The sequence below is a fragment of the Procambarus clarkii genome, chromosome 30, assembly GCF_040958095.1.
Source record: "Procambarus clarkii isolate CNS0578487 chromosome 30, FALCON_Pclarkii_2.0, whole genome shotgun sequence".
Taxonomy (NCBI): Eukaryota; Metazoa; Arthropoda; class Malacostraca; order Decapoda; family Cambaridae; genus Procambarus; species Procambarus clarkii.
In genome coordinates this window covers 9,506,392-9,533,781 of record NC_091179.1, presented here as the reverse complement: position 1 = coordinate 9,533,781, position 27,390 = coordinate 9,506,392, and the positions used below count along the sequence as shown (strand labels likewise).

General features: G+C 40.3%; 1 protein-coding gene across 1 annotated transcript in view; it reads left to right on the top strand.

Moving 5' to 3' along the window:
• Nucleotides 1–26,701, top strand: part of LOC123765628 (uncharacterized) — a 63,328-nt gene extending 36,627 nt beyond the window's left edge. Inside the window, exons 2-6 of the mRNA XM_045754304.2 lie at nucleotides 7,155–7,235; nucleotides 7,597–7,729; nucleotides 8,508–8,590; nucleotides 25,674–25,875; nucleotides 26,406–26,701. Of these exons, the coding sequence (XP_045610260.2) occupies nucleotides 7,161–7,235; nucleotides 7,597–7,729; nucleotides 8,508–8,590; nucleotides 25,674–25,835 (453 nt within the window). The 5' untranslated portion in view covers nucleotides 7,155–7,160 and the 3' untranslated portion in view covers nucleotides 25,836–25,875; nucleotides 26,406–26,701. The remainder of the gene's footprint in view (nucleotides 1–7,154; nucleotides 7,236–7,596; nucleotides 7,730–8,507; nucleotides 8,591–25,673; nucleotides 25,876–26,405) is intronic.
• The last annotated feature ends 689 nt before the right edge of the window (nucleotides 26,702–27,390 follow it).

Here is a 27,390-nt window from a genome sequence, read left to right as displayed (position 1 = left end):
GACCCTGGTCGTAACATACCTTGGTCGTAACAGGCTCTGGTCGTAACAGATCCAGGCCATAACAGATCTTGGTCGTAACAGACCCTGGTCATAAAAAACCTTGGTCGTAACAGATCCTGGTTGTAACAGAACCTGGTCGTAACAGTCCTTGGTCGTAACAGACCCTGGTCGTAAGAGACCCTGGTCGTAACAGAACCCGGCAGGAACAGACCCCTGTCGTAACAGACCCCTTTCGTAACAGACCCCTGTCGTAACTGACCCTGGCCATAACAGACCCTGGTCGTAACAGACTCTGGTCGTAACAGACCCCGGCAGAAACAGACCCCTGGCCGTAAAAGACCCTGGTCGTAACAGGCGCCTGACCGTAACACACCCTGACCGTAACACACCCTGACCGTAACACACCCTGGCCATAACAGATCCTGGTCGTAACAGACCCTGGTCGTAACATACCTTGGTCATAACAGAACCTGGTCGTAACAGACCTTGGTCGTAACAGACCCTGGTCGTAACAGACCCTGGTCGTAAGATGCCCTGGTCGTAACAGACCCTGGCCGTAACAGACCCTGACCATAAGAGATCCTGATCGTAACAGACCCTGATCGTAACAAACGTTCGTCGTAACAGACCCTGATCGTAACAAACGTTCGTCGTAACAGATCCTGGTCGTTACAGAACCTAGTCATAACAGACACTGGTCGTAACAGACCCTGGTCGTAACAGACCCTAGTCGTAACAGATCCTGGTCGTAAAAGACCCTAGTCGTAACAGACACTGGTCGTAACATACCCTGGTCGTAACAGAACCTGGTCGTAACAGACCCTGTTCGTAACAGATCCTGGCAATAACAGATCCTGGTCGTAACAAACCTTGGTCTTAACAGATCCTTGTCGTAACATATCCTGGTCGTAACAGACCCTGGTCGTAACAGAACCTGGTCGTAACAGACCCTAGTCGTAACAGAGCCTGGTCGTAACAGAACCTGGTCGTAACAAACCCTGGTCGTAACAAACCCTAGTCGTAACAGAACCTGGTCGTAACAGATCCTTGTCGTAACAGACCCTGGTCATAAGATACCCTCGTCGTAACAGACCCCTGGCCGTAACACACCCTGACCGTAACAGATCCAGGTCGTAACAAACGTTCGTCGTAACAGATCCTGGTCGTAACAGACCCTAGTCGTAACAGAGCCTGGTCGTAACAGAACCTGGTCATAACAGATCCTGGTCGTAACAGGCCCTAGTCGTAACAGACCCTGGTCGTAACAGTCACTGGTCGTAACATACCCTGGTCGTAACAGACCCTGGTCGTAACAGATCCTGGATATAACAGATCCTGGTCGTAACAAACCTTGGTCTTAACAGATCCTTGTCGTAACAGACCATGGTCGTAAAAGACCCTGGTCATAACAGACCCTGGTCGTAACAGAACCTGATCGCAACAGACCCTGGTCGTAACAGACCCTAGTCGTAACAGAGCCTGGTCGTAACAGAACCTGGTCATAACAGATCCTGGTCGTAACAGGCCCTAGTCGTAACAGATCCTGGTCGTAACAGTCACTGGTCGTAACATACCCTGGTCGTAACAGACCCTGGTCGTAACAGATCCTGGATATAACAGATCCTGGTCGTAACAAACCTTGGTCTTAACAGATCCTTGTCGTAACAGACCCTGGTCGTAAAAGACCCTGGTCATAACAGACCCTGGTCGTAACAGAACCTGCTTGTAACAGACCCTGGTCGTAACAGATCCTGATCGTAACAGACCCTGGTCGTAACAGACCCTGGTCGTAACAGAACCCTGGCCGTAACAGAACCTGCTACAGCTACAGTAACAAACAGTGACGGCTACAGTAACAAACAGTGACGGCTACAGTAACAAACAGTGACAGCTACAGTAACAAGCAGTGACAGCTACAGTAACAAACAGTGACAGCTACAGTAACAGTGACGGCTACAGTAACAAACAGTGACGGCTACAGTAACAAACAGTGACAGCTACAGTAACAAGCAGTGACGGCTACAGTAACAAACAGTGACAGTTACAATAACAAACAGTGACAGCTACAGTAACAAACAGTGACGGCTACAGTAACAAACAGTGACGGCAACAGTAACAAACAGTGACGGCTACAGTAACAAGCAGTGACGGCTACAACAGTAACAAGCAGTGACAGCTACAGTAACAAACAGTGACAGCTACAGTAACAAACAGTGACAGCTACAGTAACAAGCAGTGACGGCTACAGTAACAAACAGTGACAGCTACAGTAACAAACAGTAACGGCTACAGTAACAAGCAGTGACAGCTACAGTAACAAGCAATGACGGCTACACAAACAAACAGTGATGGCTACAGTAACAAACAGTGACGGCTACAGTAACAAACAGTGACGGCTACAGTAACAAACAGTGACGGCTACAGTAACAGTGACGGCTACAGTAACAAACAGTGACAGCTACAGTAACAATCAGTGACGGCTACAGTAACAAGCAATGACGGCTACAGTAACAAACAGTGACGGCTACAGTAACAAGCAGTGACAGCTACAGTAACAAGCAGTGACAGCTACAGTAACAAACAGTGACGGCTACAGTAACAAGCAGTGACAGCTACAGTAACAAGCAGTGACGACTACAGTAACAAACAGTGACAGCTACAGTAACAAGCAGTGACGGGCTACAGTAACAAGCAATGACGGCTACAGTAACAAACAGTGACGGCTACAGTAACAAGCAGTGACAGCTACAGTAACAAGCAGTGACGACTACAGTAACAAGCAGTGACAGCTACAGTAACAAGCAGTGACGGCTACAACAGTAACAAATTGTGACGGCTACAGTAACAAGCAGTGACAGCTACAGTAACAAGCAGTGACGACTACAGTAACAAGCAGTGACAGCTACAGTAACAAGCAGTGACGACTACAGTAACAAACAGTGACGGCTACAGTAACAAGCAGTGACGGCTACAACAGTAACAAACAGTGACGGCTGCAGTAACAAGCAGTGACAGCTACAGTAACAAGCAGTGACGACTACAGTAACAAGCAGTGACAGCTACAGTAACAAGCAGTGACGGGCTACAGTAACAAACAGTGACAGCTACAGTAACAAACAGTGACGGCTACAGTAACAAGCAGTGACGGCTACAACAGTAACAAACAGTGACGGCTACAGTAACAAGCAGTGACGGCTACAGTAACAAGCAGTGACGGCTACAGTAACAAACAGTGACGGCTACAGTAACAAGCAGTGACGGCTATAGTAACAAACAGTGACGGCTACAGTAACAAACAGTGACGGCTACAGTAACAAACAGTGACGGCTACAGTAACAGTGACGGCTACAGTAACAAACAGTGACGGCTACAGTAACAAACAGTGACGGCTACAGTAACAAGCAGTGACGGGCTACAGTAACAAACAGTGACGGCTACAGTAACAAACAGTGACGGCTACAGTAACAAACAGTGACGGCTACAGTAACAAGCAGTGACGGGCTACAGTAACAAACAGTGACGGCTACAGTAACAAGCAGTGACGGCTACAGTAACAAGCAGTGACGGCTACAGTAACGGCTACAACTGTAACAAACAGTGACGGATACAGTAACAAACAGTGACGGCTACAGTAACAAACAGTGACGGATACAACAGTAACAAACAGTGACGGCAACAGTAGCAAGCAGTGACGGTTACAGTAACAAACAGTGACAACTACAGTAACAAACAGTGATGGCTACAGTAACAGTGACGGCTACAGTAACAGTGACGGCTACAGTAACAAACAGTGACGGCTACAGTAACAAATAGTGACGGCTACAGTAACAAACAGTGACGGCTACAGTCAACAAACAGTGACGGCTACAGTAACAAGCAGTGACGGCTACAGTAACAAACAGTGACGACTACAGTAACAAACAGTGACGGCTACAACAGTAACAAACAGTGACGGCTACAACAGTAACAAACAGTGACGGCTACAACAGTAACAAACAGTGACGGTTACAACAGTAACAAACAGTGACGGCTACAACAGTAACAAACAGTGACGGCTACAACAGTAACAAACAGTGACGGCTACAGTAACAAGCAGTGACGGCTACAGTAACAATCAGTGACGACTACAGTAACAAGCAGTGACGGCTACAGTAACAAACAGTGACGGCTACAGTAACAAACAGTGCCGTCTACAGTAACAGTGACGGCTACAGTAACAAACAGTGACGGCTACAGTAACAAACAGTGACGGCTACAGTAACAAACAGTGACGGCTACAGTAACAAGCAGTGACGGCTACAGTAACAAACAGTGACGGCTATAGCAACAAGCAGTGACAGTTATAGTAACAAACAGTGACGGCTACAGTAACAAGCAGTGACGGGCTACAGTAACAAACAGTGACAGCTACAGTAACAAACAGTGACGGCTACAGTAACAAGCAGTGACGGCTACAACAGTAACAAACAGTGACGGCTACAGTAACAAACAGTGACGGCTACAGTAACAAGCAGTGACGGGCTACAGTAACAAACAGTGACGGCTACAGTAACAAGCAGTGACGGCTATAGTAACAAACAGTGACGGCTACAGTAACAAACAGTGACAGCTACAGTAACAAACAGTGACGGCTACAGTAACAGTGAAGGCTACAGTAACAAACAGTGACGGCTACAGTAACAAACAGTGACGGCTACAGTAACAAGCAGTGACGGGCTACAGTAACAAACAGTGACGGCTACAGTGACAAACAGTGACGGCTACAGTAACAAACAGTGACGGCTACAGTAACAAGCAGTGACGGCTACAGTAACAAGCAGTGACGGGCTACAGTAACAAACAGTGACGGCTACAGTAACAAGCAGTGACGGCTATAGTAACAAACAGTGACGGCTACAGTAACAAACAGTGACGGCTACAGTAACAAACAGTGACGGCTACAGTAACAGTGACGGCTACAGTAACAAACAGTGACGGCTACAGTAACAAACAGTGACGGCTACAGTAACAAGCAGTGACGGGCTACAGTAACAAACAGTGACGGCTACAGTAACAAACAGTGACGGCTACAGTAACAAACAGTGACGGCTACAGTAACAAGCAGTGACGGGCTACAGTAACAAACAGTGACGGCTACAGTAACAAACAGTGACGGCTACAGTAACAGGCAGTGACGGCTACAGTAACAAGCAGTGACGGCTACAGTAACGGCTACAACTGTAGCAAACAGTGACGGATACAGTAACAAACAGTGACGGCTACAGTAACAAACAGTGACGGATACAACAGTAACAAGCAGTGACGGCAACAGTAGCAAGCAGTGACGGTTACAGTAACAAACAGTGACGACTACAGTAACAAACAGTGATGGCTACAGTAACAGTGACGGCTGCAGTAACAGTGACGGCTACAGTAACAAACAGTGACGGTTACAGTAACAAACAGTGACGGCTACAGTCAACAAACAGTGACGGCTACAGTAACAAGCAGTGACGGCTACAGTAACAAACAGTGACGACTACAGTAACAAACAGTGACGGCTACAACAGTAACAAACAGTGACGGCTACAACAGTAACAAACAGTGACGGCTACAACAGTAACAAACAGTGACGGTTACAACAGTAACAAACAGTGACGGCTACAACAGTAACAAACAGTGACGGCTACAACAGTAACAAACAGTGACGGCTACAGTAACAAGCAGTGACGGCTACAGTAACAAACAGTGACGACTACAGTAACAAGCAGTGACGGCTACAGTAACAAACAGTGACGGCTACAGTAACAAGCAGTGACGGCTACAGTAACAAACAGTGACGGCTACAGTAACAAACTGTGACGTCTACAGTAACAGTGACGGCTACAGTAACAAACAGTGACGGCTACAGTAACAAACAGTGACGGCTACAGTAACAAGCAGTGACGGCTACAGTAACAAACAGTGACGGCTATAGCAACAAGCAGTGACAGTTATAGTAACAAGCAGTGACAGCTATAGTAACAAACAGTGACGTCTACAGTAACAGTGACGGCTACAGTAACAAACAGTGAAGGCTACAGTAACAAACAGTGACGGCTACAGTAACAAGCAGTGACGGCTACAGTAACAAACAGTGACGGCTACAGTAACAAACAGTGACGGCTACAGTAACAAGCAGTGACGGCTACAGTAACAAACAGTGACGGCTACAGTAACAAGCAGTGACGGCTACAGTAACAAACAGTGACGGCTACAGTAACAAACAGTGACGGCTACAGTAACAAGCAGTGACGGCTACAGTAACAAACAGTGACGGCTACAGTAACAAACAGTGACGGCTACAGTAACAAGCAGTGACGGCTACAGTAACAAACAGTGACGGCTACAGTAACAAACAGTGACGGCTACAGTAACAAGCAGTGACGGCTCGCCCATAGGAGCCACTGAGCTGCATTCCCCCCACCCCTTCCTCCCAAACATTCCCCCCACCCCCTTCCTCCCAAACATTCCCCCCACCCCTTCCTCCCAAACATTCCCCCCACCCCCTTCCTCCCAAACATTCCCCCCACCCCTTCCTCCCAAACATTCCCCCCACCCCTTCCTCCCAAACATTCCCCCCACCCCTTCCTCCCAAACATTCCCCCCACCCCTTCCTCCCAAACATTCCCCCCACCCCTTCCTCCCAAACATTCCCCCCACCCCTTCCTCCCAAACATTCCCCCCACCCCTTCCTCCCAAACATTCCCCCCACCCCTTCCTCCCAAACATTCCCCCCACCCCTTCCTCCCAAACATTCCCCCCACCCCTTCCTCCCAAACATTCCCCCCACCCCTTCCTCCCAAACATTCCCCCCACCCCTTCCTCCCAAACATTCCCCCCACCCCTTCCTCCCAAACATTCCCCCCACCCCTTCCTCCCAAACACTAACGCCAGATAACTCCACAAACCTCATACGAGAATAATAAGCAACTAACAAATGTCTCATAACAAAAAATCCGTGTGTTATTTCCAATATATTTATACACTAAATTGTTTACATTTTCATCATATATGAGACAAAAATAGAGGTTTAATGCTTGACGATAGTGATGCAGTTCCCCATTCTATGTTGCCACGAGCTGCTACTGGTAGCCAAGAGCTTAAAGATGTAACAAAACTTTTACATTTTTCAGGTAAACATGTGGGAGCCTCAGAGATGCTGCTTTTGTTGCAACCTTGGGACTGGGAGCCTCATCTTGTGCAGCCTGGTCGTGGTAAGACATTTTAACAAAGCAGGGTCATTTGAGATACACACCGTTGCATATTTCAGTTAACAAAGTCACTATTGTAATTTCCATATGTGAGAGTAAGGTCATTGATGCCTTGTAATTTCTGCAGTTTGTTATTGAAAATTGTTGCATAATTGGTCAAGTCTAGTGTTCCATTAACCCAATGTCCTGTATTTTGTTGATTTGCCAATAGGCATATGCATTTATGCTGGCAAGAAACACGGTTCATATCATGAGTTTATGGGACGTTTTTAAATTAACAACATTATTTACCCCCTAAGTATAGACTTGAACAACACGCTGTAGTATGGTAGTTGGACAGTACTTGATTTTTTTGTATTTCCAGGTAGTAAGTCTTGTGGACTTGATATCCATGATCAAGGTATTCTTCAAAGGAGATGTGGAGAAAGAAATTAAAACAATGTGCGAGGATATATTCTCATACGAATCTGACTGCCAAGGCCATGTACAAGCCATTAGTAAGTTAGCTAGTTGATTGTATTTAATGCGATCTTGATGAACCATACAGACTGAGGCTTCATAGATGGGGACTGTGAGTCTTCTAGTCGAGGCAAACAAAGAACTTGTAATGTTTAATGCAAAATAAAGCATTGGAATGTAAGTTAGCCAACCTTTAAAAATGTTAAGGAAAATGCAATATGCTGTAAATCCTTCTTGTTCCCTATACTGATTTTTTTAGATCATGAAAAGAATAATATCAAAAGCACTATGCCAGAAAGCTATGAAATAGTGTTGAGACTATTAAAATATGGTCAAAATTTTATGTACGTAGTGAAACTTCAACAGAATTGACAATTGAAATTAGGTGGACGTGTTGAGAATTACAGTACAATACAATTTGGATTTCTGTACTATCCAGTTAATATAATTAGTTCTGCTATTTACTGAATTGCCAAATATTTGGGTATTTTTCTTACTGAATATGCCCGAGTATACAATTAATGTAAATAATAAATTTCATTTTGAATGTAATAGAACTGAAATACAAATTCGTATATTTTTCTAAAATTTCTAACAATTAATTTATTTTTAATTAATAATTCCAATTTGAGAATATTTGGACAATAAGTGTCCAACTGAAAAATTATTTTCAGTCTATTCGATTTCATTCTATTAAAGTTCTAGTGGACAAATCTTCCCATTACCAAGATGAGGAAACCCACTTTTATTTGGTGTTTTCTAAATTATCAGTTTAGTTCTATATACACTGTAGAGTAATGCTCAGTAAATATGCAGTTACCGGTGTGGTGTCTATCCGGGTGATCATCGACCTCCTGAAGCTTACGTTCACAACACTAATGATCCTGGCCATCTTCAAGGTGAATATTCTCACTTGATGTACAGTATACAGCATTCTTAATATTGATATTTATTACAGCATCTTCGAAGCTATTCATATTCTGTACAGTGGCATCTCGACAAAATGAACTTTTTTTCTTTTTTTTTCAGGGAAATTCCTGTGCGGGCCCTAAGCCTCTGGCTGGCCCACTAAGTGTTGCTTCTTTCTGTTTTACTTAGGCGGAGTGTGATTATTTATGACTCTTATGGTCGCTTCAGTAAGATTTTGCAATATGTGTTTAACAACTTCTTCTGCTCTGTTGAAACTAAGTTGAAATCTTATTGGGTTTGTAACTGTGCACTGTGTTAGATGATGTTCCAGTGGTCTGTCGGGCATTTCTCCACAGTGCTGACATTTCCTCTCATCTTCCGGAAACTGTTGACACTGCAGCACCAGTGTCCAGTTCCAAGGGAACTAACCTCCCATTAATTACAAAATTTACCACTTGTGACTTCACCGAACATACCTTTTCTTTCACCGAATATAGTATGCTTTCCTCACCTACAGCTTCTTCAGACGGTTTACCTTCCTCTACTGCCTTAACCACAGTACCACTACCTCTTCTTCCTGCATTCCCTGGTCATCTCCTCTCCCAGGCCTTGCTATTCCTGTTCAGGTATTCTCTACACACTTTCTTCAAGTGCCCTTCCTTGTCACAAAAGTTGCATATATAGTCATGAAACTTGCACTTGCTACTACTGTGATTGTACCTACAATGTTTACATCTGGGCTGGCCCTGTACGACCATAATTTCTTGAGTAGATTTCTTACTTCCAAAAACCCTTTCCAGGTTCAAAATCTTCTCTAGCACTGTCCATGAGGTCATCGATTGTAGATCCACGTTTTCTGCCACTAGGCTAGGGAAAAATATCTTATTTTCTACTGCCATGAACAACTGGTCCCTTACCCTGCCGTCAAACTGAGCTCCGAAGGTGCAGTGGTTAGCCAACGCCTTCAATTCCTCTTGCCTATTTATTGCCTGTCTCTACTTCCTCATCACAATCGACTTGAGAATGGTCCAGGACGGACCGAAACGTCGTCGTCCCTTCACCTTCTAGTGTGTTGTCTGGTCAACATACTTTATCCACGTTATTGTGACTCGTCGCCTGCATCAGATATTATATTCCAAACACTGCTCTCTTCTCACTATACTATGCTAATCTATCCCTATCTTTCATATGGTATTTGTGGATGGGGCTCAACCTCTGCAAACTACCTGAAGCCCATCATCACCCAGCAAAAATCTGCTATCAGAACAATAACAAACTCTGCTTTCTGACAACACTCAGCCCCCGCTTAAATCCCTAAACATGCTAAACATAAACTCACTCCACATATTTCTCTTGTGCCAATTACATTTACAAAACCCTGTTCTTAAGTACAAACCCTGTTCTGAAACTCTTCCTGTACAGATGTAATAGAACACATAGATCATCACTCCAGAAATAAATACCTCTCTGATATGCCCAGAGTCAAGCATAATCTGTGTAAACACCCTATGCAAATAAAGGGACCTGGTCTATAGAACTCACTCCCTAACGAATTGAAAAGCTGTCAAACTTTTGCTTTATTCTAAATTAAAAATTAAAATTACATAATTTCAGCGTCATAGTTCCCTACTTAGTGCTTGAAACTCGCCTTGAATCGTGTGCTACCCAATTCCCCAAAATATATACCTATGCTATGCAACTTTACCATTGTAATCAATATTATTATATTATATCATGTTATACACATAGTCTACTACATTATATCTTGAAATAATCCTCAGATTTTGCTAAATTGTATCTGTGGATAACCCTTAAATTTACTTTAATGTACTTACTATTTTTTCTTTTCTGACAAATTTCTTATACAATGTATTTTTTTATACTTTCTTACAATGTACCTGTAAACATTTTATTTTTTTTTAATTTTGTTAGAAATTACCTTCTTAAAATTGTATGTTAGATTAAGGATCTGCCTGTGCGTGCTAGTGGCTTTACAAGAATAGAAAACTTCAAGTCTCTGTGCTCTGATAAACCCAATGTACCTTCTTGTGTGTATATATATATATATATATATATATATATATATATATATATATATATATATATATATATATATATATATATATTATTAAATATGACCGAAAAAGTAAGATTAATAATTCTAACACGAATTTTCTCAATCTTTCGTACATTACGCTTCACTGTTGGAGGTAAATCAAAAATCACTTCTCCAAAATTCATTTTTATTTCTAGTCTGACGCGACACGGGCGCGTTTCGTAAAACTTATTACATTTTCAAAGACTTCACAAATACACAACTGATTAGAACTTGCGTTTCTCTGATTTTATATCTACATTTGAGTGAGGTGGGAAGGGTGATGTGGCATTAACACAAGACAGAACAATAGGGGATATTAATAGGGTATTAAAAGTATCAACACAAGACAGAACAGAAACAATGGGTACTGAATAGAAGTGTTTGTAGAAAGCCTATGGCAATTCCACGACCAAGAGATGGCTTCCTGAACCTTGCAGGAATTAACCTCACTGAGGACCAAGTCACTCTCCTAAATCTGGGTATAAACTGTCATGTTATGTCCAGACCGAGTGAAATGGCCCGGAAAGTAGAGTTGGAAATTCTGTTGGACGACATATTCGACCTCGAGACACAAAAGAAGGTCACTACCAAAGATACCTTACAAGCAGAACTTATTGCAGAAGGAGGAAAGAATCGAGGCAACTACAGAAGCACCATACTGTCCCCCGAGCTTAAAGCGGCAGCTAAAAGCCTTCGTGAGAACAAGGAGATAGTTGTCAGGAGAGGTGACAAGTCGCCAATATATGTCATTCTTAAAAAAGACGAATATCTGGCGAAAATGAACATCATACTCTCTGACCAAACTAAGTTCCAAAGGGTAACGAAGGACACTACAGCCGAATTAAAAGCAAAGGTCAACAAACTGATCGAAACTGTGAACGCCAAGAAATCCGGACTCCACCTGCCAAAGATCATTGGGGAATATAAACCTGGATATGCGTATGGAAATGTCAAGACGCACAAGCCTGGAAACCCACTTCGGCCAATCATTAGCCAGATACCCACACCCACGTACAGACTGGCGAAGCGACTCAACGGCCTGCTGACTCCTTATGTTCCTTGCGCCTTCAGCCTGAAGTCTCCAAAGGAATTTGTGGACTTACTGCGGGGCGCACGGGCCACAGGGATAAGAGCCTCGTTGGACGTAGAATCGCTGTTTACCAACGTACCTGTGGACGAGACAATCGGAATGATAGCCGACAGAGTGTATCGTGATCCAGCCTGTACTCCTCTTGACATGCCAGAAAGTATTCTGAGGAAACTACTCCAAGCTTGTACTAAAGAGGCACCCTTCTTGAGCCCGGATGGGCACATGTATAAGCAAGTAGATGGGGTCGCCATGGGTTCTCCCCTAGGTGTCCTGTTTGCAAACTTCTACATGGGTACCATCGAGCAAAAAGTCTTAGTCGACATGAACTTGAAACCGGCCATATACTGCAGGTATGTTGACGACATTTTTACACAGGTACCTGATGTCAGACATCTGCAGGAGCTGAAGGAGGCATTTGAGCAGAGTTCCGTGCTGCGTTTCACTTACGAGACGGAAAAGGATGGGAAGCTGCCTTTTCTAGATGTAACAGTCATGGAAAAGGGCGGAGGTTTCCACACTGCAGTCTACACTAAGGAAACAAACATAGGAATGTGCCTAAATGCCAACAGCGACTGCCCTGACAGGTACAAGAGGAGTGTTGTTAACGCATACGTCGACCGTGCTCTCAGCCACAGCTCAGAATGGAAGCAAGTCGACGAAGAACTCTGTAGGGTAAGGCAGGTCCTAGTCAATAACGGCTTCTCCAATGGTTTCATCGAAGACATCATAAGAAGGAAAGTGAAAAGCCATGCAACCTCCGAAGAGACAACTAACACAACACCTATACCCCCTATTAGACTATTTTACAGGAACTTCTTTTCCACAGCTCATAAAACGGAGGAAAGGGTCCTGAAAGATATTGTTAATAGAAACGTTATCCCTACAGACAAAAATCAGAGGATACAACTGACGATTTACTATAAAACCAGAAAAACGGCCAGCCTACTCATGAGAAACTCTCCAGACACAAAACAGAACGCTTTAAAAGAGACTAACGTCGTCTATGCCTTCAAATGCCCACTTGGGGACTGTAAGCTCCAAAAAACCCAGTATATAGGCAAGACAACAACATCTCTTTCTAGGCGTTTAACGATGCATAAGCAACAGGGCTCCATTAAGGAACATATAATCTCTTCCCATAACCAAACCATCGCCAGAGAAATCCTAGTAAACAACACAGAAATCATCGATAGATACAGCGATAGCAGGCGGCTTGATGTTTGCGAGGCACTACACATCAAGAAGTCAACACCAGCAATCAACAGCCAATTATTGCACAACTATATTCTACCCACCTCAAGACTCCGCTCCAATATAGAAGCATCAAGAAATATGGACCAATAGGCTTTCTACAAACACTTCTATTCAATACCCATTGTTTCTGTTCTGTCTTGTGTTGATACTTTTAATACCCTATTAATATCCCCTATTGTTCTGTCTTGTGTTAATGCCACATCACCCTTCCCACCTCACTCAAATGTAGATATAAAATCAGAGAAACGCAAGTTCTAATCAGTTGTGTATTTGTGAAGTCTTTGAAAATGTAATAAGTTTTACGAAACGCGCCCGTGTCGCGTCAGACTAGAAATAAAAATGAATTTTGGAGGAGTGATTTTTTATTTACCTCCAACAGTGAAGCGTAATGTACGAAAGATTGAGAAAATTCGTGTTAGAATTATTAATCTTACTTTTTCGGTCATATTTAATAATATATGTCTACAGGAAAGACTGCTACCAAAATATACTAATATATATATATATATATATATATATATATATATATATATATATATATATATATATATATATATATATATATATATATATATATATATGTATATATATATATATGTCGTACCTAGTAGCCAGAATGCACTTCTCGGTCATATATCTACGTTAATTTTAACTCCAATAAAAAAAAATTGACCTCATACATAATGAAATGGGTAACTTTATCATTTCATAAAAAAAAATTAGAGAAAATATAATAATTCAGAAAAAATTGGCTTATTAGGCAAATCGAGCCTTGCATAGTAGGCAGAGAAGTGCGTTCTGGCTACTAGGTACGACATATATATATATATATATATATATATATATATATATATATATATATATATATATATATATATATATATATATATATATATATATATATATATATATATATATATATATTTCATTGAATATGACCGCATATTCTGTATTTATTATTTTCTGGTTTAGGGCTTCTATCCCTCTAACTATTTTCTTAGCATCAGGGCTTAATTGAAATAGGAGTTCTCCAAAACTCATTTTCGTACTTTTAAGGTGAAGAAAAGAAGTGATTTACTATAGAGTGTATTACACTTATTTTTATAATTTGCACGACGTTTCGAACCTCCATGGTTCATTCTCAAGTGAACAGATCTTACAATACTAGTTGATTTTATACCCGCATTAGGTCAGGTGATAATACAATGAAGGTGAAAACATGGGGGGATACATAAGGGATAAACATAGGGGCTGCAGAAGGCTTATTGGCCCATACGAGGCATCTCCTATCCAAACACAAAGATTAATCCAGTGTAATTGGCCTGTTATGTTGGACATTGTCTTCTGTAAGGACAGGACAAGAACATATCGATGCCAACACAGAAGACAATGTCCAACATAACAGGCCAATTACACTGGATTAATCTTTGTGTTTGGATAGAAGATGCCTCGTATGGGCCAATAAGCCTTCTGCAGCCCCTATGTTTATCCCTTATGTATCCCCCCATGTTTTCACCTTCATTGTATTATCACCTGACCTAATGCGGGTATAAAATCAACTAGTATTGTAAGATCTGTTCACTTGAGAATGAACCATGGAGGTTCGAAACGTCGTGCAAATTATACAAATAAGTGTAATACACTCTATAGTAAATCACTTCTTTTCTTCACCTTAAAAGTACGAAAATGAGTTTTGGAGAACTCCTATTTCAATTAAGCCCTGATGCTAAGAAAATAGTTAGAGGGATAGAAGCCCTAAACCAGAAAATAATAAATACAGAATATGCGGTCATATTCAATGAAACATGTTTGAAAGAAAACCTGCTGCCAGTATACACCAATATATATATATATATATATATATATATATATATATATATATATATATATATATATATATATATATATATATATATATATATATATATATATATATATATATATATATATATATATATATATATATATATATATATATATATATATATACATATGTAAATGTTTGTTTGTTCAAAATCGCTGATCTCTGAAATGCTTTGAAATGTTCACACAACGTTCCAGTCACATCCGAGTGGGATTTTATATACATACTATATAGATGTAAAGTCTGTGACCCGGAAAAACATATATTTTTTTTAAATTGTTTTTCATGTGATGGAAATCTTCGAAACCTCTTTACCGATTGCTTTGAAATTTTGACACAACATTGCATTCGAATAGGTGCATGTTTTTATATACCTACTATGTACATGCCTCACCTGTGACAGGAAAAACATTTTTATTTTTAAACAGCGCCATCTATTGGATGTAAGAGCAACAGTTAGTTTAGTTCATTTATTATGCACCCCATACCCATCTTGTGGGCGGTAGTGGAAAGGGTTACAGAGGCACATAATGGGCTCAGGGACTGAACCCGACAATTCATTTAGCTAAGCAAGTTACAATCTTGATGAGCTAGTTACAAAATTCAATATAAGTCGTCACATCAATAATGGGTTCGAGATCGACCTCAAGTACAGGTTCTAAATTAAGCAACTGACATATGTGGAGAGCTAGTGTCAAAATTTATATGTTTGTCCTGCACACCGCCCCCCATCCAGTGGGCAGCGGTGGATAGGTTACAATCACTTAGTTACTACCTACAGTTAGCAAACTGGGGATATTTGGCTAAAATTTCTGGTAGCAGATCATTTTGAATGAAATATTGACACATCGCTGGAACATTGGTTATAGAATTGTCTCTAAATTCACGTATCTTTTCGCAATCCATCACATAGTGACGGAGGGTGTGCGAATAATTTTGTTGACACAGTTTACATTTGGTCAGGTCTACATCAGCAGATAATGAGAATTCCCAGAGATACTTGTAACCGAGTCTAAGCAAAGCAGCAGTAACATCTAGAAGTCTGCTGATTTTATTGGATGATCCATAGATGTGTGGCTCCTCTTGCATGATAGTATGATGATAGATGGAATTACTGGTGTCAATTTCACTTTGCCTCAGATCTACAAGATCTTGTTGAAGTTCTCGGTGTACTGCTGCTCTCAGATTGCTCATTGACAATCCAATGTTACACTCAACGGCTCCTTTAAAGGCAGATTCTTTGGCTAACTTATCAGCTCTATCATGCATTCGGAGGCCAACATGAGATGGAGACCAGATGAAATGGACTCTGTTACCATCCTTAATAATTTTGTTGTATTTGTGTCTAGCTTCGGACACGAGCATGTTACAGTTATGTCTTAAAGAGTTGAGAGCATTTAAGGATGATAAGGAGTCACTTACAATTAATGTATCAAGTTTGGACACTTGTACACATTTCAGTGCAAGGATCAAGGCAAATAGTTCAGTCTGAAGGGTAGAGGCCCAGTTGTTTATACGGACTCCCCACTCAATGTATAGGCCATCGCCCATTGTCAGGACAACTGCACTTCCAGCTGCACCCGTGGTGCGGTGTAGGGAACCATCAGTGTATATAATTTGAGAGAGAATGCTCTGTGGACAGAGCATCAATATGGCTTAAGGCGTTGAGCTTTGCCTCAAGACGAAGCTTGGGCTGATCTCTAATTTGCTTCTTGGGTGGAAAGGGAGGGATTAAAACTGGAAAGGGTGTAACCTCCCGCGGTGCAGGAGAGTGCCGTTGTTGTTTCTCTTGGTACAAATCATGAACCTGATACATTCTGAGTTGAGTTCCAGTTTTTGTTATCCATTTGGAACAATGCTGATCTTCAATAAAGAAATTCTGGAGGGCTTCTGTGCAAGGATTAGGATGAGTTAGCCTAAGCATTTTTATACCAATTTGACAGTTAATTTCAGTAACACGATCAACAACGCTCTGAATATTAATTTCCTTTCTCATATTAAGTATCTTTGTGGTACGAGGGCACCCAAGGATTATCCTCAAGGCTTCTGTTAACGAGACTGTTAACAAAAGTTTCCCAGTTATCTTGCCTGAGCTCTGTCATGCTCTCCCTCGCCTTGGCTAGGGCTTTCTGAAAGAGCTTGAGCATTGCTGGCGTACGTGTTTCCCTATATGCAAGCCCAACTCGTCTGGCAGTGCGTTTCAAAGTACGCAGTTTGGGATCATTGTAATGATCCCAAACTTAAACACTTAAACTTAATACTTAAATCTATTAATAAAAAACATGACCTTGAGAAAAAGTATAGGTTGGGATTGTCTCCAAAGAATTCTCAAAGAATTACTCATTATTGCTATCTAAGATAATTAGACGAGCCAAAACTAAATACTACGAAGATAAATTTACCCAAATAAAGAGCAACATTAAACAAACATGGAGAACAATTTCACAAATATTGGGATCAAAGAAGTCTTTAAATAACAAACCGACTCTCCTGTCTAATAACGATGGTCAGCTTTCAGCCTCTGATTCTGCTATTGAGTTCAATAGGTTCTTCTCTTCCATTGGTTCATCCCTTGCTAATGATATTCCATCTTCCAGTACTGACATTAAGGACTATCTTACAGGGAACTATCCCCAGTCTCTGTACCTAAAGCCTATTAATTCCATTGACGTCAATGAGATAATCCTTTCCCTTAAAACCAAGTCTGGTGCCCTTGAGGAGATACCAACTTTAATCTACAAAAAAGCCTCCAGATCTTTAGCCCCTGCTATTGCTCTGCTCTTCAACAAGTCACTTGAACTCCAAACCTTTCCAGATATTCTAAAAAAAGCGAGAGTAACGCCTGTCCACAAATGTGGTGATCTCACAGATGTTAACAACTACAGACCTATATCAATCCTGCCTAACTTGTCAAAAATTTTTGAAAAACTAATCTATAAGCAGCTTTACTCATATCTAGCCAAACTCAATATACTTAGCCCTTGCCAATATGGCTTCAGGCCCAAAAAAAGCACTAACGATGCACTTATTAGTATGCTTAACTCGATTCATACAGCTCTTGATAAAAATGAGTTCCCTGTTGGGTTATTTGTGGACCTGCGTAAAGCTTTCGATACTGTCAACCACCAAAACCTTCTTCTTAAATTACATCATTATGGTGTCAGAGGACACTCCCTACAATACCTCAAATCCTACCTTACTGACAGGCTCCAATGTGTTTCTGTGAATAATACAATTTCTCCCACCCTACCCATCAACATTGGTGTTCCCCAGGGCAGCATACTTGGCCCTCTCCTCTTTCTCATCTACATTAATGACCTTCCAAATGCCTCCCAACACCTCAAACCAATCCTATTTGCTGACGACACAACCTTCATTTACTCCAGTCCTGATCCCCTTGCTCTAAATGCCACAGTAAATACTGAGCTAAATAAAGTCCATCTGTGGCTAACTGCCAACAAACTCACCCTTAACATTGACAAAACTTTCTATATTCTGTTTGGCAATAAATCCTCTAATCAAATAAATCTCAAAATAAACAATACCCAAATTTGTAACAAATTAGATGGCAAATTCCTTGGCATTCTCATTGACCACAAGCTGAATTTCCAGGGACACATTCTAAACATATCAAAAAAAGTTTCAAAAACTGTGGGCATTCTTTCTAAGATCAGATATTATGTACCACGCCCTGCCCTGGTGACTCTCTATTACTCCCTTATCTATCCATATCTCAACTATGGTATTTGTGCTTGGGGCTCTACTACCCAAAATCACTTACGTCCTCTAATTACTCAACACAAAGCTGCTATTAGGACAATATCCAATTCTGGCTCCAGACATCACTCGGTACCCCTATTCAAATCCCTGAATATGTTAGACATTAAGTCACTGCACATTCTCTCATGTGTACTATACATATACAAAACGCTAAATTGTAATGCCAATCCTGATCTCAAAAGCTTCATAGAAGGTTGTAACAGAACCCATGAGCACCACACCAGAAATAAATACAGTTTTGATATTCCTAGAGTACGACTTAATCAAACCAGAAATGCTTTACAAATCAAGGGGCCCAGAATGTGGAATGACCTTCCCAACCATGTTAAAGACAGTACCTCTCTCAACCAGTTTAAGTTAAAAACGAAGCTATACCTAATAAATTCCCTGTAACCTACCTTACCTCTCTATTGTCAACCCATGTATGTTTTTTTTTTTTTGTTTGTTTGTTTGTTTTTCAAATCAACGCTGTTTTAATGTAATTTTCTGTAATAATTTGTAATTGTATTTGTGCTGTTTTTCAACAATGTTCCCCCCTCTTTTACCTCTATTTTTATTTGTACTCAACGCATTTTTTTCTTTTTACCCATTAGTTTTAAGCTTTAGTCAGTAGTGTTTTTTCCTGCCCGAAACGCTTTGCGTAATAGTGGCTTTAGGCATTGTATGTACTAGCTCTTATCTATAAAGCCAACAAACTTTGTAAAATCTCTTTATGTATGTACCTTTGCCTAAATAAAAATTATTATTATTATTATTATTAATAGGCATGGCGTTTATTACCTTTCATATCGTTGCGACTATTGGATGGTGCAGGGGGCCGACCTAAAGGGTCAGCAAACATCTGAATGCTCTGTACTAGACCGTCGTTAAATGTCTGGACTGTGGAGGGATCATAAGTGCTGTACCACTCTGACACATGAGCAACAAAGTCTTCACGTCGAGCAGGAGGAACACTGAGCCGTTTGCGTTTGAAAGTCCCACCGGGCAGGATGGTATTTCCTATACATAGAGTAGTCAATCTAGGGTGATGATCTGACAACAAATCTGTTACAATAGATGATGTGCACCAGACGTGAGAGACGTTGAAACCAACACAGAGGTCTAGAATGCCTCCACAAATATGCGTGGGTTCAAGGTCACCCACAATCTGCACATCTTGGTGACTATTTAGTAGCGACAGCAGTTGATTCCCATTACCGTTACTGAAGCGAGAGCCACCAATGTCCTTGTGTCTAGCATTGTAGTCACCAAGAATGATGGTTGGCTCTGCTTGAGCGCAGGCCTGGAAGATCAATATAATTTAACTTTCCTGCTGGAGCATATAGATTAAATACATTGAGAACAGAGTTGCCCACATAGATCCTCACTCCATGATACTGTTGACCGGCAGTTTGTTTTTATGGCAGAAGTTGATGGGGTAGGGATTGTTTGATGTATAGAATGCAAGAGTTACTGGATCTGAGGTTGTAAGAAACAAATGAGGGCAATTTCGGGGGTGAGGATCTTGCGGGAACTCTGCACTCCTGGAGACATACAATATCGATGTGTTCAGTTGTTACTTTGTGATGTAAATCTGAGAACCTTTTTTTGAGGGATGCAATGTTCCAGCTTAGGACGGATAACTTAGTTAATTGTGCATTTAAAGTCAGCATTATATATTATTAGTTCACTTAATATTTATTATCTATATACATATTATCTATTGCACTACGATCTAAGTCCAGGAACATTTCTTAGTTTATTACCAATGTCACACATTTGCATCCAATGGTCTAGTAAAATTTGTCTGTCATTTCCAGCTATAGAGTCGTTTTGAACATACTTTAGCACAACTTTGGCAGTTAACCTGCGTGGAAGGGCTCCACTACACAAGGTTTCAAGATCACTAGAAGTTTTCCCTGATAGGCAAGCGAACACATGTTTGGAGGGTTCAGGGGTGGAAGGGGGAGTTTGGCAGTCATTGCTTACAAGTCCCCTCATACGCGTGAGCATCATCGAAATATCGCTGGTGGATTTTTTCTCATGTTGTAGTTGCTCTCGCAGCCGCTCCGTTTGCTGCTGTGACTGCTGCTGGTGTTCCTGCAACCGGTCACGAAGGGCCAGATATTATACTCCAGCTTGAACAGTGGAGCGACCCAAGGGCGAGGTGGTAGGGAGGCTGAGGTTGCGATCTGTCTCATTTTGATCCAGTTCCTTATCCCCCACTTCCAGTTGACTGTGGGGTCCAGTTGTGGATGGTGGTCTCACAGTAGGTGACATTAACCCAGAACCAGGAAGTGGCCACTCTACATCAGAGGAAGGCCCACCACTGGCAGAAGATGCAGCACCTGGTTCTTGTGGGGGAGCTGGGATGATGGCAGGAGTCTTCGGTCTGGTACCGGTCCCCTTGTGCACTTCGTAATTTAAAGGTGGTGAGTTTGGCAGCCAGCTGGAGCGAACATCACCTCCAGATGGCTCTGAACAGCGATTGGGACTGATTGCAGCATTTGGCAACTGCTCTTCATGGTGGTGTGAAGGGTATGGCGAGTGTTGTGTCAACACCTCCGGGAGGCAGGTTCCCGGCACCTGACGGGCAGGCGCAGGTTGAACAGACACCTGTCGTCTGGTCCCGTGATGCACTTGGTGCTTGGCAGATGGTGAAGTATTTGGTATCCAGCTGCTTCGAACACTACGTCCAGGTGGCTCTGCACAGGAATTAGAGCTGGCAGCTGTACCTGGTAACCGTCCTCCCGGGTGGGCGGGGCCGGGCACCTGGCCGTTAGCAGCTGGTCGCTTGACACAGTCAAGGTGCCAGGCTTGAACACCGCTCCTGCCACAGTTTATGCATTTTTCACTTACACTCTGTAATCTCCGAAAGTTCTTCACCAATTGCTTTGAAATTTTGACACAACGTTCCATTCACATACACGCGTGTTTTATATACCTACTATATAGATGTCACACCTGTGACAGGTAGAAACATTATTTTCTTTAAAAACAGCGCCATCTGTTTCACATAATTGCAACACATGCTATACTAATATGATACGAGTCCATCTCAATGTTTCCGATTTCATTGATAAATTGAATTTTCATGGATTTCAATTTATTTTCATTTTGATTTACTTATTTTGTGTGACATTGCGTTGGAATTGAGCTGTGTTGTTTACCATACCGTTCATTTTGTAAGTATATGTAAAGATGCCACACTTGTGACAGGTGAAAGCATTTTTTTTTTTTAAGAAACAGCGCCATCTGTTGCACGTAAGAGCAACAACCGCTATATTAAATATGTTACAATTCCATTTCAATGTTTCCGATTGCATTCACAAATTGAATTTTCATAGATTTCTTTTTATTTTAATTTTGATTTACTTATTTTGTGTGACACTGCATTGGAATTGAGCTGTGTTGTTTACCATACCGTTCATTTCATGAGTATACGTATAGATGCCACACCTGTGATAGGTAAAAACATGCATTTTTTTAAAAAACAGAGCAATCTGTTGCACGTAAGAGCAATGCAAGCTGTACTAAATATGTGATGATTCCATTTTAATGTTTCCGATTTCGTTGATAAATTGAATTTTCATAGATTTCCATTTATTTTCTTTTTGATTTAATTATTTTGTGTGGCATTGGGTTGGAATTCAGCTGTGTTGTTTACCATATGGTTCGTTTTTGAGTAGAGTTTGTTTTTTATTTATTCATTATTTTTCATTTCGTTTTTTAAACTGTTTTTCTCATATTTCAGTGATGGGAAATCAGATCATTTGATGTTCCCAATTTTCTAATGGGAACATCTGATCATTTGGGAATGCATCAGACGAGGGAGTGGGGAATGGTGGGGAGGATGAGGGGGACGGGAGTCGGGGATGGTGGGGAGGACAAGGGGACAGTGGAGGGAGTAATGGTGGGAAGGATAAGAGGACAGGGGAGTGGGGGAGGACGAAGGGATGAGGGAGTGGGAGATTTTGGGAAGGACGAGGGGGACAGTGAAGTGGGGAATGGTTAGGAAGACGAGGGGACGGTGGAGTAGACAAAGGGACGGGAGAGGGGTAGGAATGGTTGGAAGGACGAGGGGACGGGGCAGGGGAGGAATCGTGGGGAGGACTGGAAGACAGGGGAAGGTTGTTGTGGCTCAGCAACGCACATGCGTTGCTGAGCCACTGAGCAAACACTCTATGCAAATAAAGGGACCCAGTCTATGGAACTCACTCCCTAATGAATTGAAAAGATGTCCAACTTTTGCGTCATTCAAAAACAAAACTAAAAAGTACCTAATTTCTTCTTCATAGTTTTCTACCTTGTTGCTTTAAAATTGTACTGTATCTAGTGCTACGCAATCTCCCAATCTTCATGTACCCAATCCAAACAACTTTACCATTGTGATCTTTGCTGTCTTCTTATATGTGCTTTCAATTTGCTGTATGGTGCCTATTAATCTTCGTTTAAATTACCAATCAAGCTGTCAATGCAATCAGTCAGAGCTTTAATATACCAATGTGCTTTAATATACCTACTAATCTCTCTCACCTCAGTTTCTTTTCTTTCTTGCAATGTATCTGTTATCATTTTATTAATTCCGCTAGAATTTACCTACTTAAAATTATCTGTTAGATTAAGGACCTGCCCGAAACGCTGCGCGTGCTAGTGGTTTTACAAGATTGTAAATTACCGTGCTATGTATTCTCACAAGCCCAATGTACCTTCTTGTATATAAATAAATAAATAAATAAATAAATAAATAAATAAATAAATAAATAAATAAATTCAGATTCCCAGTTTATATTGTGGAGGGCATTGTGAGATTGCCTATTGCTGCTTCACTGTGTAACCTAAAGGTAATTTTCTTGTTAGCTGGTGGTGTTATGCCCATGTCCGCTACAAGGAGGGTAGGATAGTGGTCAGTTGTTCTGTCAGTGATTATTTCTGATGCGGAAATGAGCATACAGGAATTCATGCTATTAAGGAAATAGTCGACTTGAGGGCTATGTTGTTGCTCTAGGTCAATATTGAAGTCTCCTCCCAGAACGATGTGATTTTTGTTGAGGTTGTTGTTTATGATAAGATTCCTTAAGTTATCTGAGAATGCAGCTATATTAGTATTGGGAAATCTATAAATGGCTCCAATAGTCAAGGAGAATTTAAGGGATTTAATTTAAAATTGAGCAAAAGTATATTCACAGTAGTCATCTCTATCACAAATGACACTGTTGCAGATGAAGGTATCTTGGTAGTATATAGCTGTGCCACCTCCTTTTTTTGTTAGCCCTACAGTTGTGAATGACTCTATAATCAGCTAAGTTGAAAAGTTGGGTATGGTCTTTACTTAGCCAGGTTTCTGTTAAAATAATGAACGATAGTTTAGTACCTAGCGCTGAGAGTAGTGCATTTATATCATCAAAATGTTTACCAAGTGATCTGACATTTTGGTTGAAAACTGATAAGCAAGTGTTATTTCGGAGATTGTTTTTAGCCTGGTGTGCTGTGTAATACCTGCAGTGGTGATGATCAAGTGTGTTGGTTATTGTATATTTGAGATAGTAGATTTTGTTCAGGATCAATATCAGCTTGCATGTGGATGCAATGGAGTCAAGGTACAATAAGAAAGCAAGTACAGAGCAGTAAAATACTAAATTCGCTCAAAATATATAATAATTATGGTAAACAGAGAGAAAAAAGAGAAAATATGCAAATATATATATAACAGAAACAAATAATATGAAATGAAGATCACTGAAATGAGACAGTGATGGCAAATAACAATTAATAATTCTATAAAACAAGAGACAATAGCTTACTTTAATAATATAATTACACTATAGTTAATTACTAAAGTTACACAGAAACAAAAATGAGGTAGATTAATTAGAGATACACTCAGGTACACTGAATGATAAAGTTTATACTAGAGGACACAGGCAAAGCCAGTGTACAATGGAACAAGGGAGTATGGAGTATATATAAAATAGAGTAAAAAAGAAACAAAAAGACAATAACAAAGATGACAATTTTAAAAAGAAAAACTTTTGAAAGGAAAGGCAGAGCCTATAATACACTTTGGTAGTTAGATGAGACGATGATTTATGTTCTGGTTATTCAGCTGTTATCCCACAGTCATCCAGGAAAGAATTGAGGTGTTCCTCAGTGGTTATTACATAAGTTTTACATCTACAATCCTGTAATTCCTTTTAATATGTATATACAATCCTTTTAATCCTACGATATGCATTAATCCTAACAAAGAGAACACATATTCAAGCCAAGGAAACAAATGTACTGAAAAAATATTAGAAAGTTTTCTTTTGCAAACAGAGTGGTAGACGGTTGGAACAAGTTAAGTTAGAAGATGGTGGAGGCCAAAACCGTCAGTAGTTTCAAAGCGTTATTTGATAGGTTGCTGGGAAGACGGGACACCACGAGCATAGCTCTCATCCTGTAACTACAATTAGGTAATTCCACTTAGGTAATTATGCACAAAAAGTCAGACTTTCCAGTGTTCTAAACATTGACCAGCTACTTTTAATTTACATTCCAGAGACACCATTTGAGGTTTCTTTCCTTGGCTGTGGTTAAAGTTAATATCTGAAGTGTAAGATGTTAAAATCTTTTATTAATCTAAGCACCCTTTTACTGTTGGCACTTAATTGATGTAATTTGTTTTCTATATTAAAGCTATAGAAATTATTATTATGTATAATTATGTTTAATTATGTATAAAACCTGCACATAATTAAAATCATACATTACATACTTAATGTCATTCCGATAACTTTTTTATATTAGAGTAAGTCAGACTGCCCATTACGAGCAGATGCCCCTTGAACTGTATGTGAGAACCTTGTCACACCTTTAAAATACTGGTATTTACTTTTACAGAATATTTCCATTGACAGAATCCTTAGTTCTCTTCTTTGATTAGTAAACATTAAATGGTTTTACAGCAGTAACTATTGTTACAATTGTTTACATTGCAGATGTAAAAGCTTTTTTTCTAATTTGCAGAACAAGATAAAGCTGATGATTCCTCTAATGGCTATGATTTTCATCGAGTTAATACTTTCGATGCTGACAGGCACAGTGATTATTATTTCACTTGCCACAATTAGCACTGGAAAAGCTGCTGTCAAAATAGCTGTTGTTGTTAGGTCTGGTGATGTTCTTTGAAACTTACTTGCTGCTTGTGTTCCGTGCCTACTATGTGCAGGTTAGTGTGCCAAGCCTATTTTTATTTATAATTGGAATAATAATTTTACTAAATGTATGTATATAGCTGCTTCTTGTATTTAATCAAAGATGATTACTCTTAAACTTTACAAATGCATGCATTTTTCCCCATTGGGAATCTTTTCACTTATTACTAAACACTATTAGAGTATTTTTTTTTAATTTTGACCTACATTTAAGTACCACAGTAGTTTTACTTTATTGTTGCAGGTATTGCAAATTTAAACAAATTGAAATTAGTTCTTACTAAAATGTTATTTGATTGCTATTATATTCTCACTTTCTGATTACTTGAACTTGTGATAATAGATTTATGAAGAAAGAATTCAAGATGCAGGCAAGGCAGATTAGGATAGAAAACCAGCTGAATAAATTTGTTTGAACTGGCAAATAGCAGTAGTTGTATTGCCCATGACTTGGAGAAAGATATTAAACATAGAAAAGCATTGATGTATTGTTCTTACTGTGTACTTTTAACAATCAAAATATGTATTTATTGCTTTCTTTTAGATCAAAGGAGAAGATGGAGAGATGGAGAGATTACTGGACGAGGTTACTGATACTGATATTTAATAATATGCAACACAAATATGGTTATATGAAGAAATATACTGAATTTTAAAAATATATGTTGTAGATTTAAATTACTATAATTCCCACTTTAATTAGAGTGTAAATTGAATTTTGTAATAGTTTATGATTTCATTTATTATATTTGAAAAGATGGTTAAAAGATGTATACTTCAAACTTGTGGTTTAAGCAAGTCAGTGCATTAAGCATGGACACCGTGTTCTCCCATATAATAGGGCTTGACAAAAAATGTAAGTGATCCCTCACTGTCTCTAGCCTGGAAGGGAGGGGAAGGGGGGGTTATCTAGGGGGTTTAATAGCCTGGAACTCCTACTTCTTTCTAGGGCTCTGAGTATGGTGTAGTGGATTTAAGTACATACCCACCATCTTGATGGCCAGGGTTCAAGTCTCCTGGTGGGTGAGTGTGTCTAAAAGTTGTATACTTCAAACTTGTGGTTTAAGCAAGTCAGTGCATTAGGCATGGACACCGTGTTCTCCCATATAACGGCTTCACAAAAAACCTAAGTGATCACTCACTGTCTCTAGCCTGGAAGGGGGGGGGGTGTTACTGGGGGTTAAATATCCAGGAACTCCCACCTCTTTTTAGGGCTCTGAGTATGGTGTAGTGGATTTAAGTGCGTACTTGCCATCTTGATGGCCAGGGTTCAAGTCCCCTGGTGGGTGTGGGTGTCTAAAAGTTGTATACTTCAAACAAGTCAGTATATATATATATATATATATATATATATATATATATATATATATATATATATATATATATATATATATATATATATATATATATATATATATATATATATATATATATATATATGCAAACAAGCCTGAGTGGTCCCCAGGACTATATGCAACTGAAAACTCACACTCCAGAAGTGACTTGAACCCATACTGCCAGGAGCACAA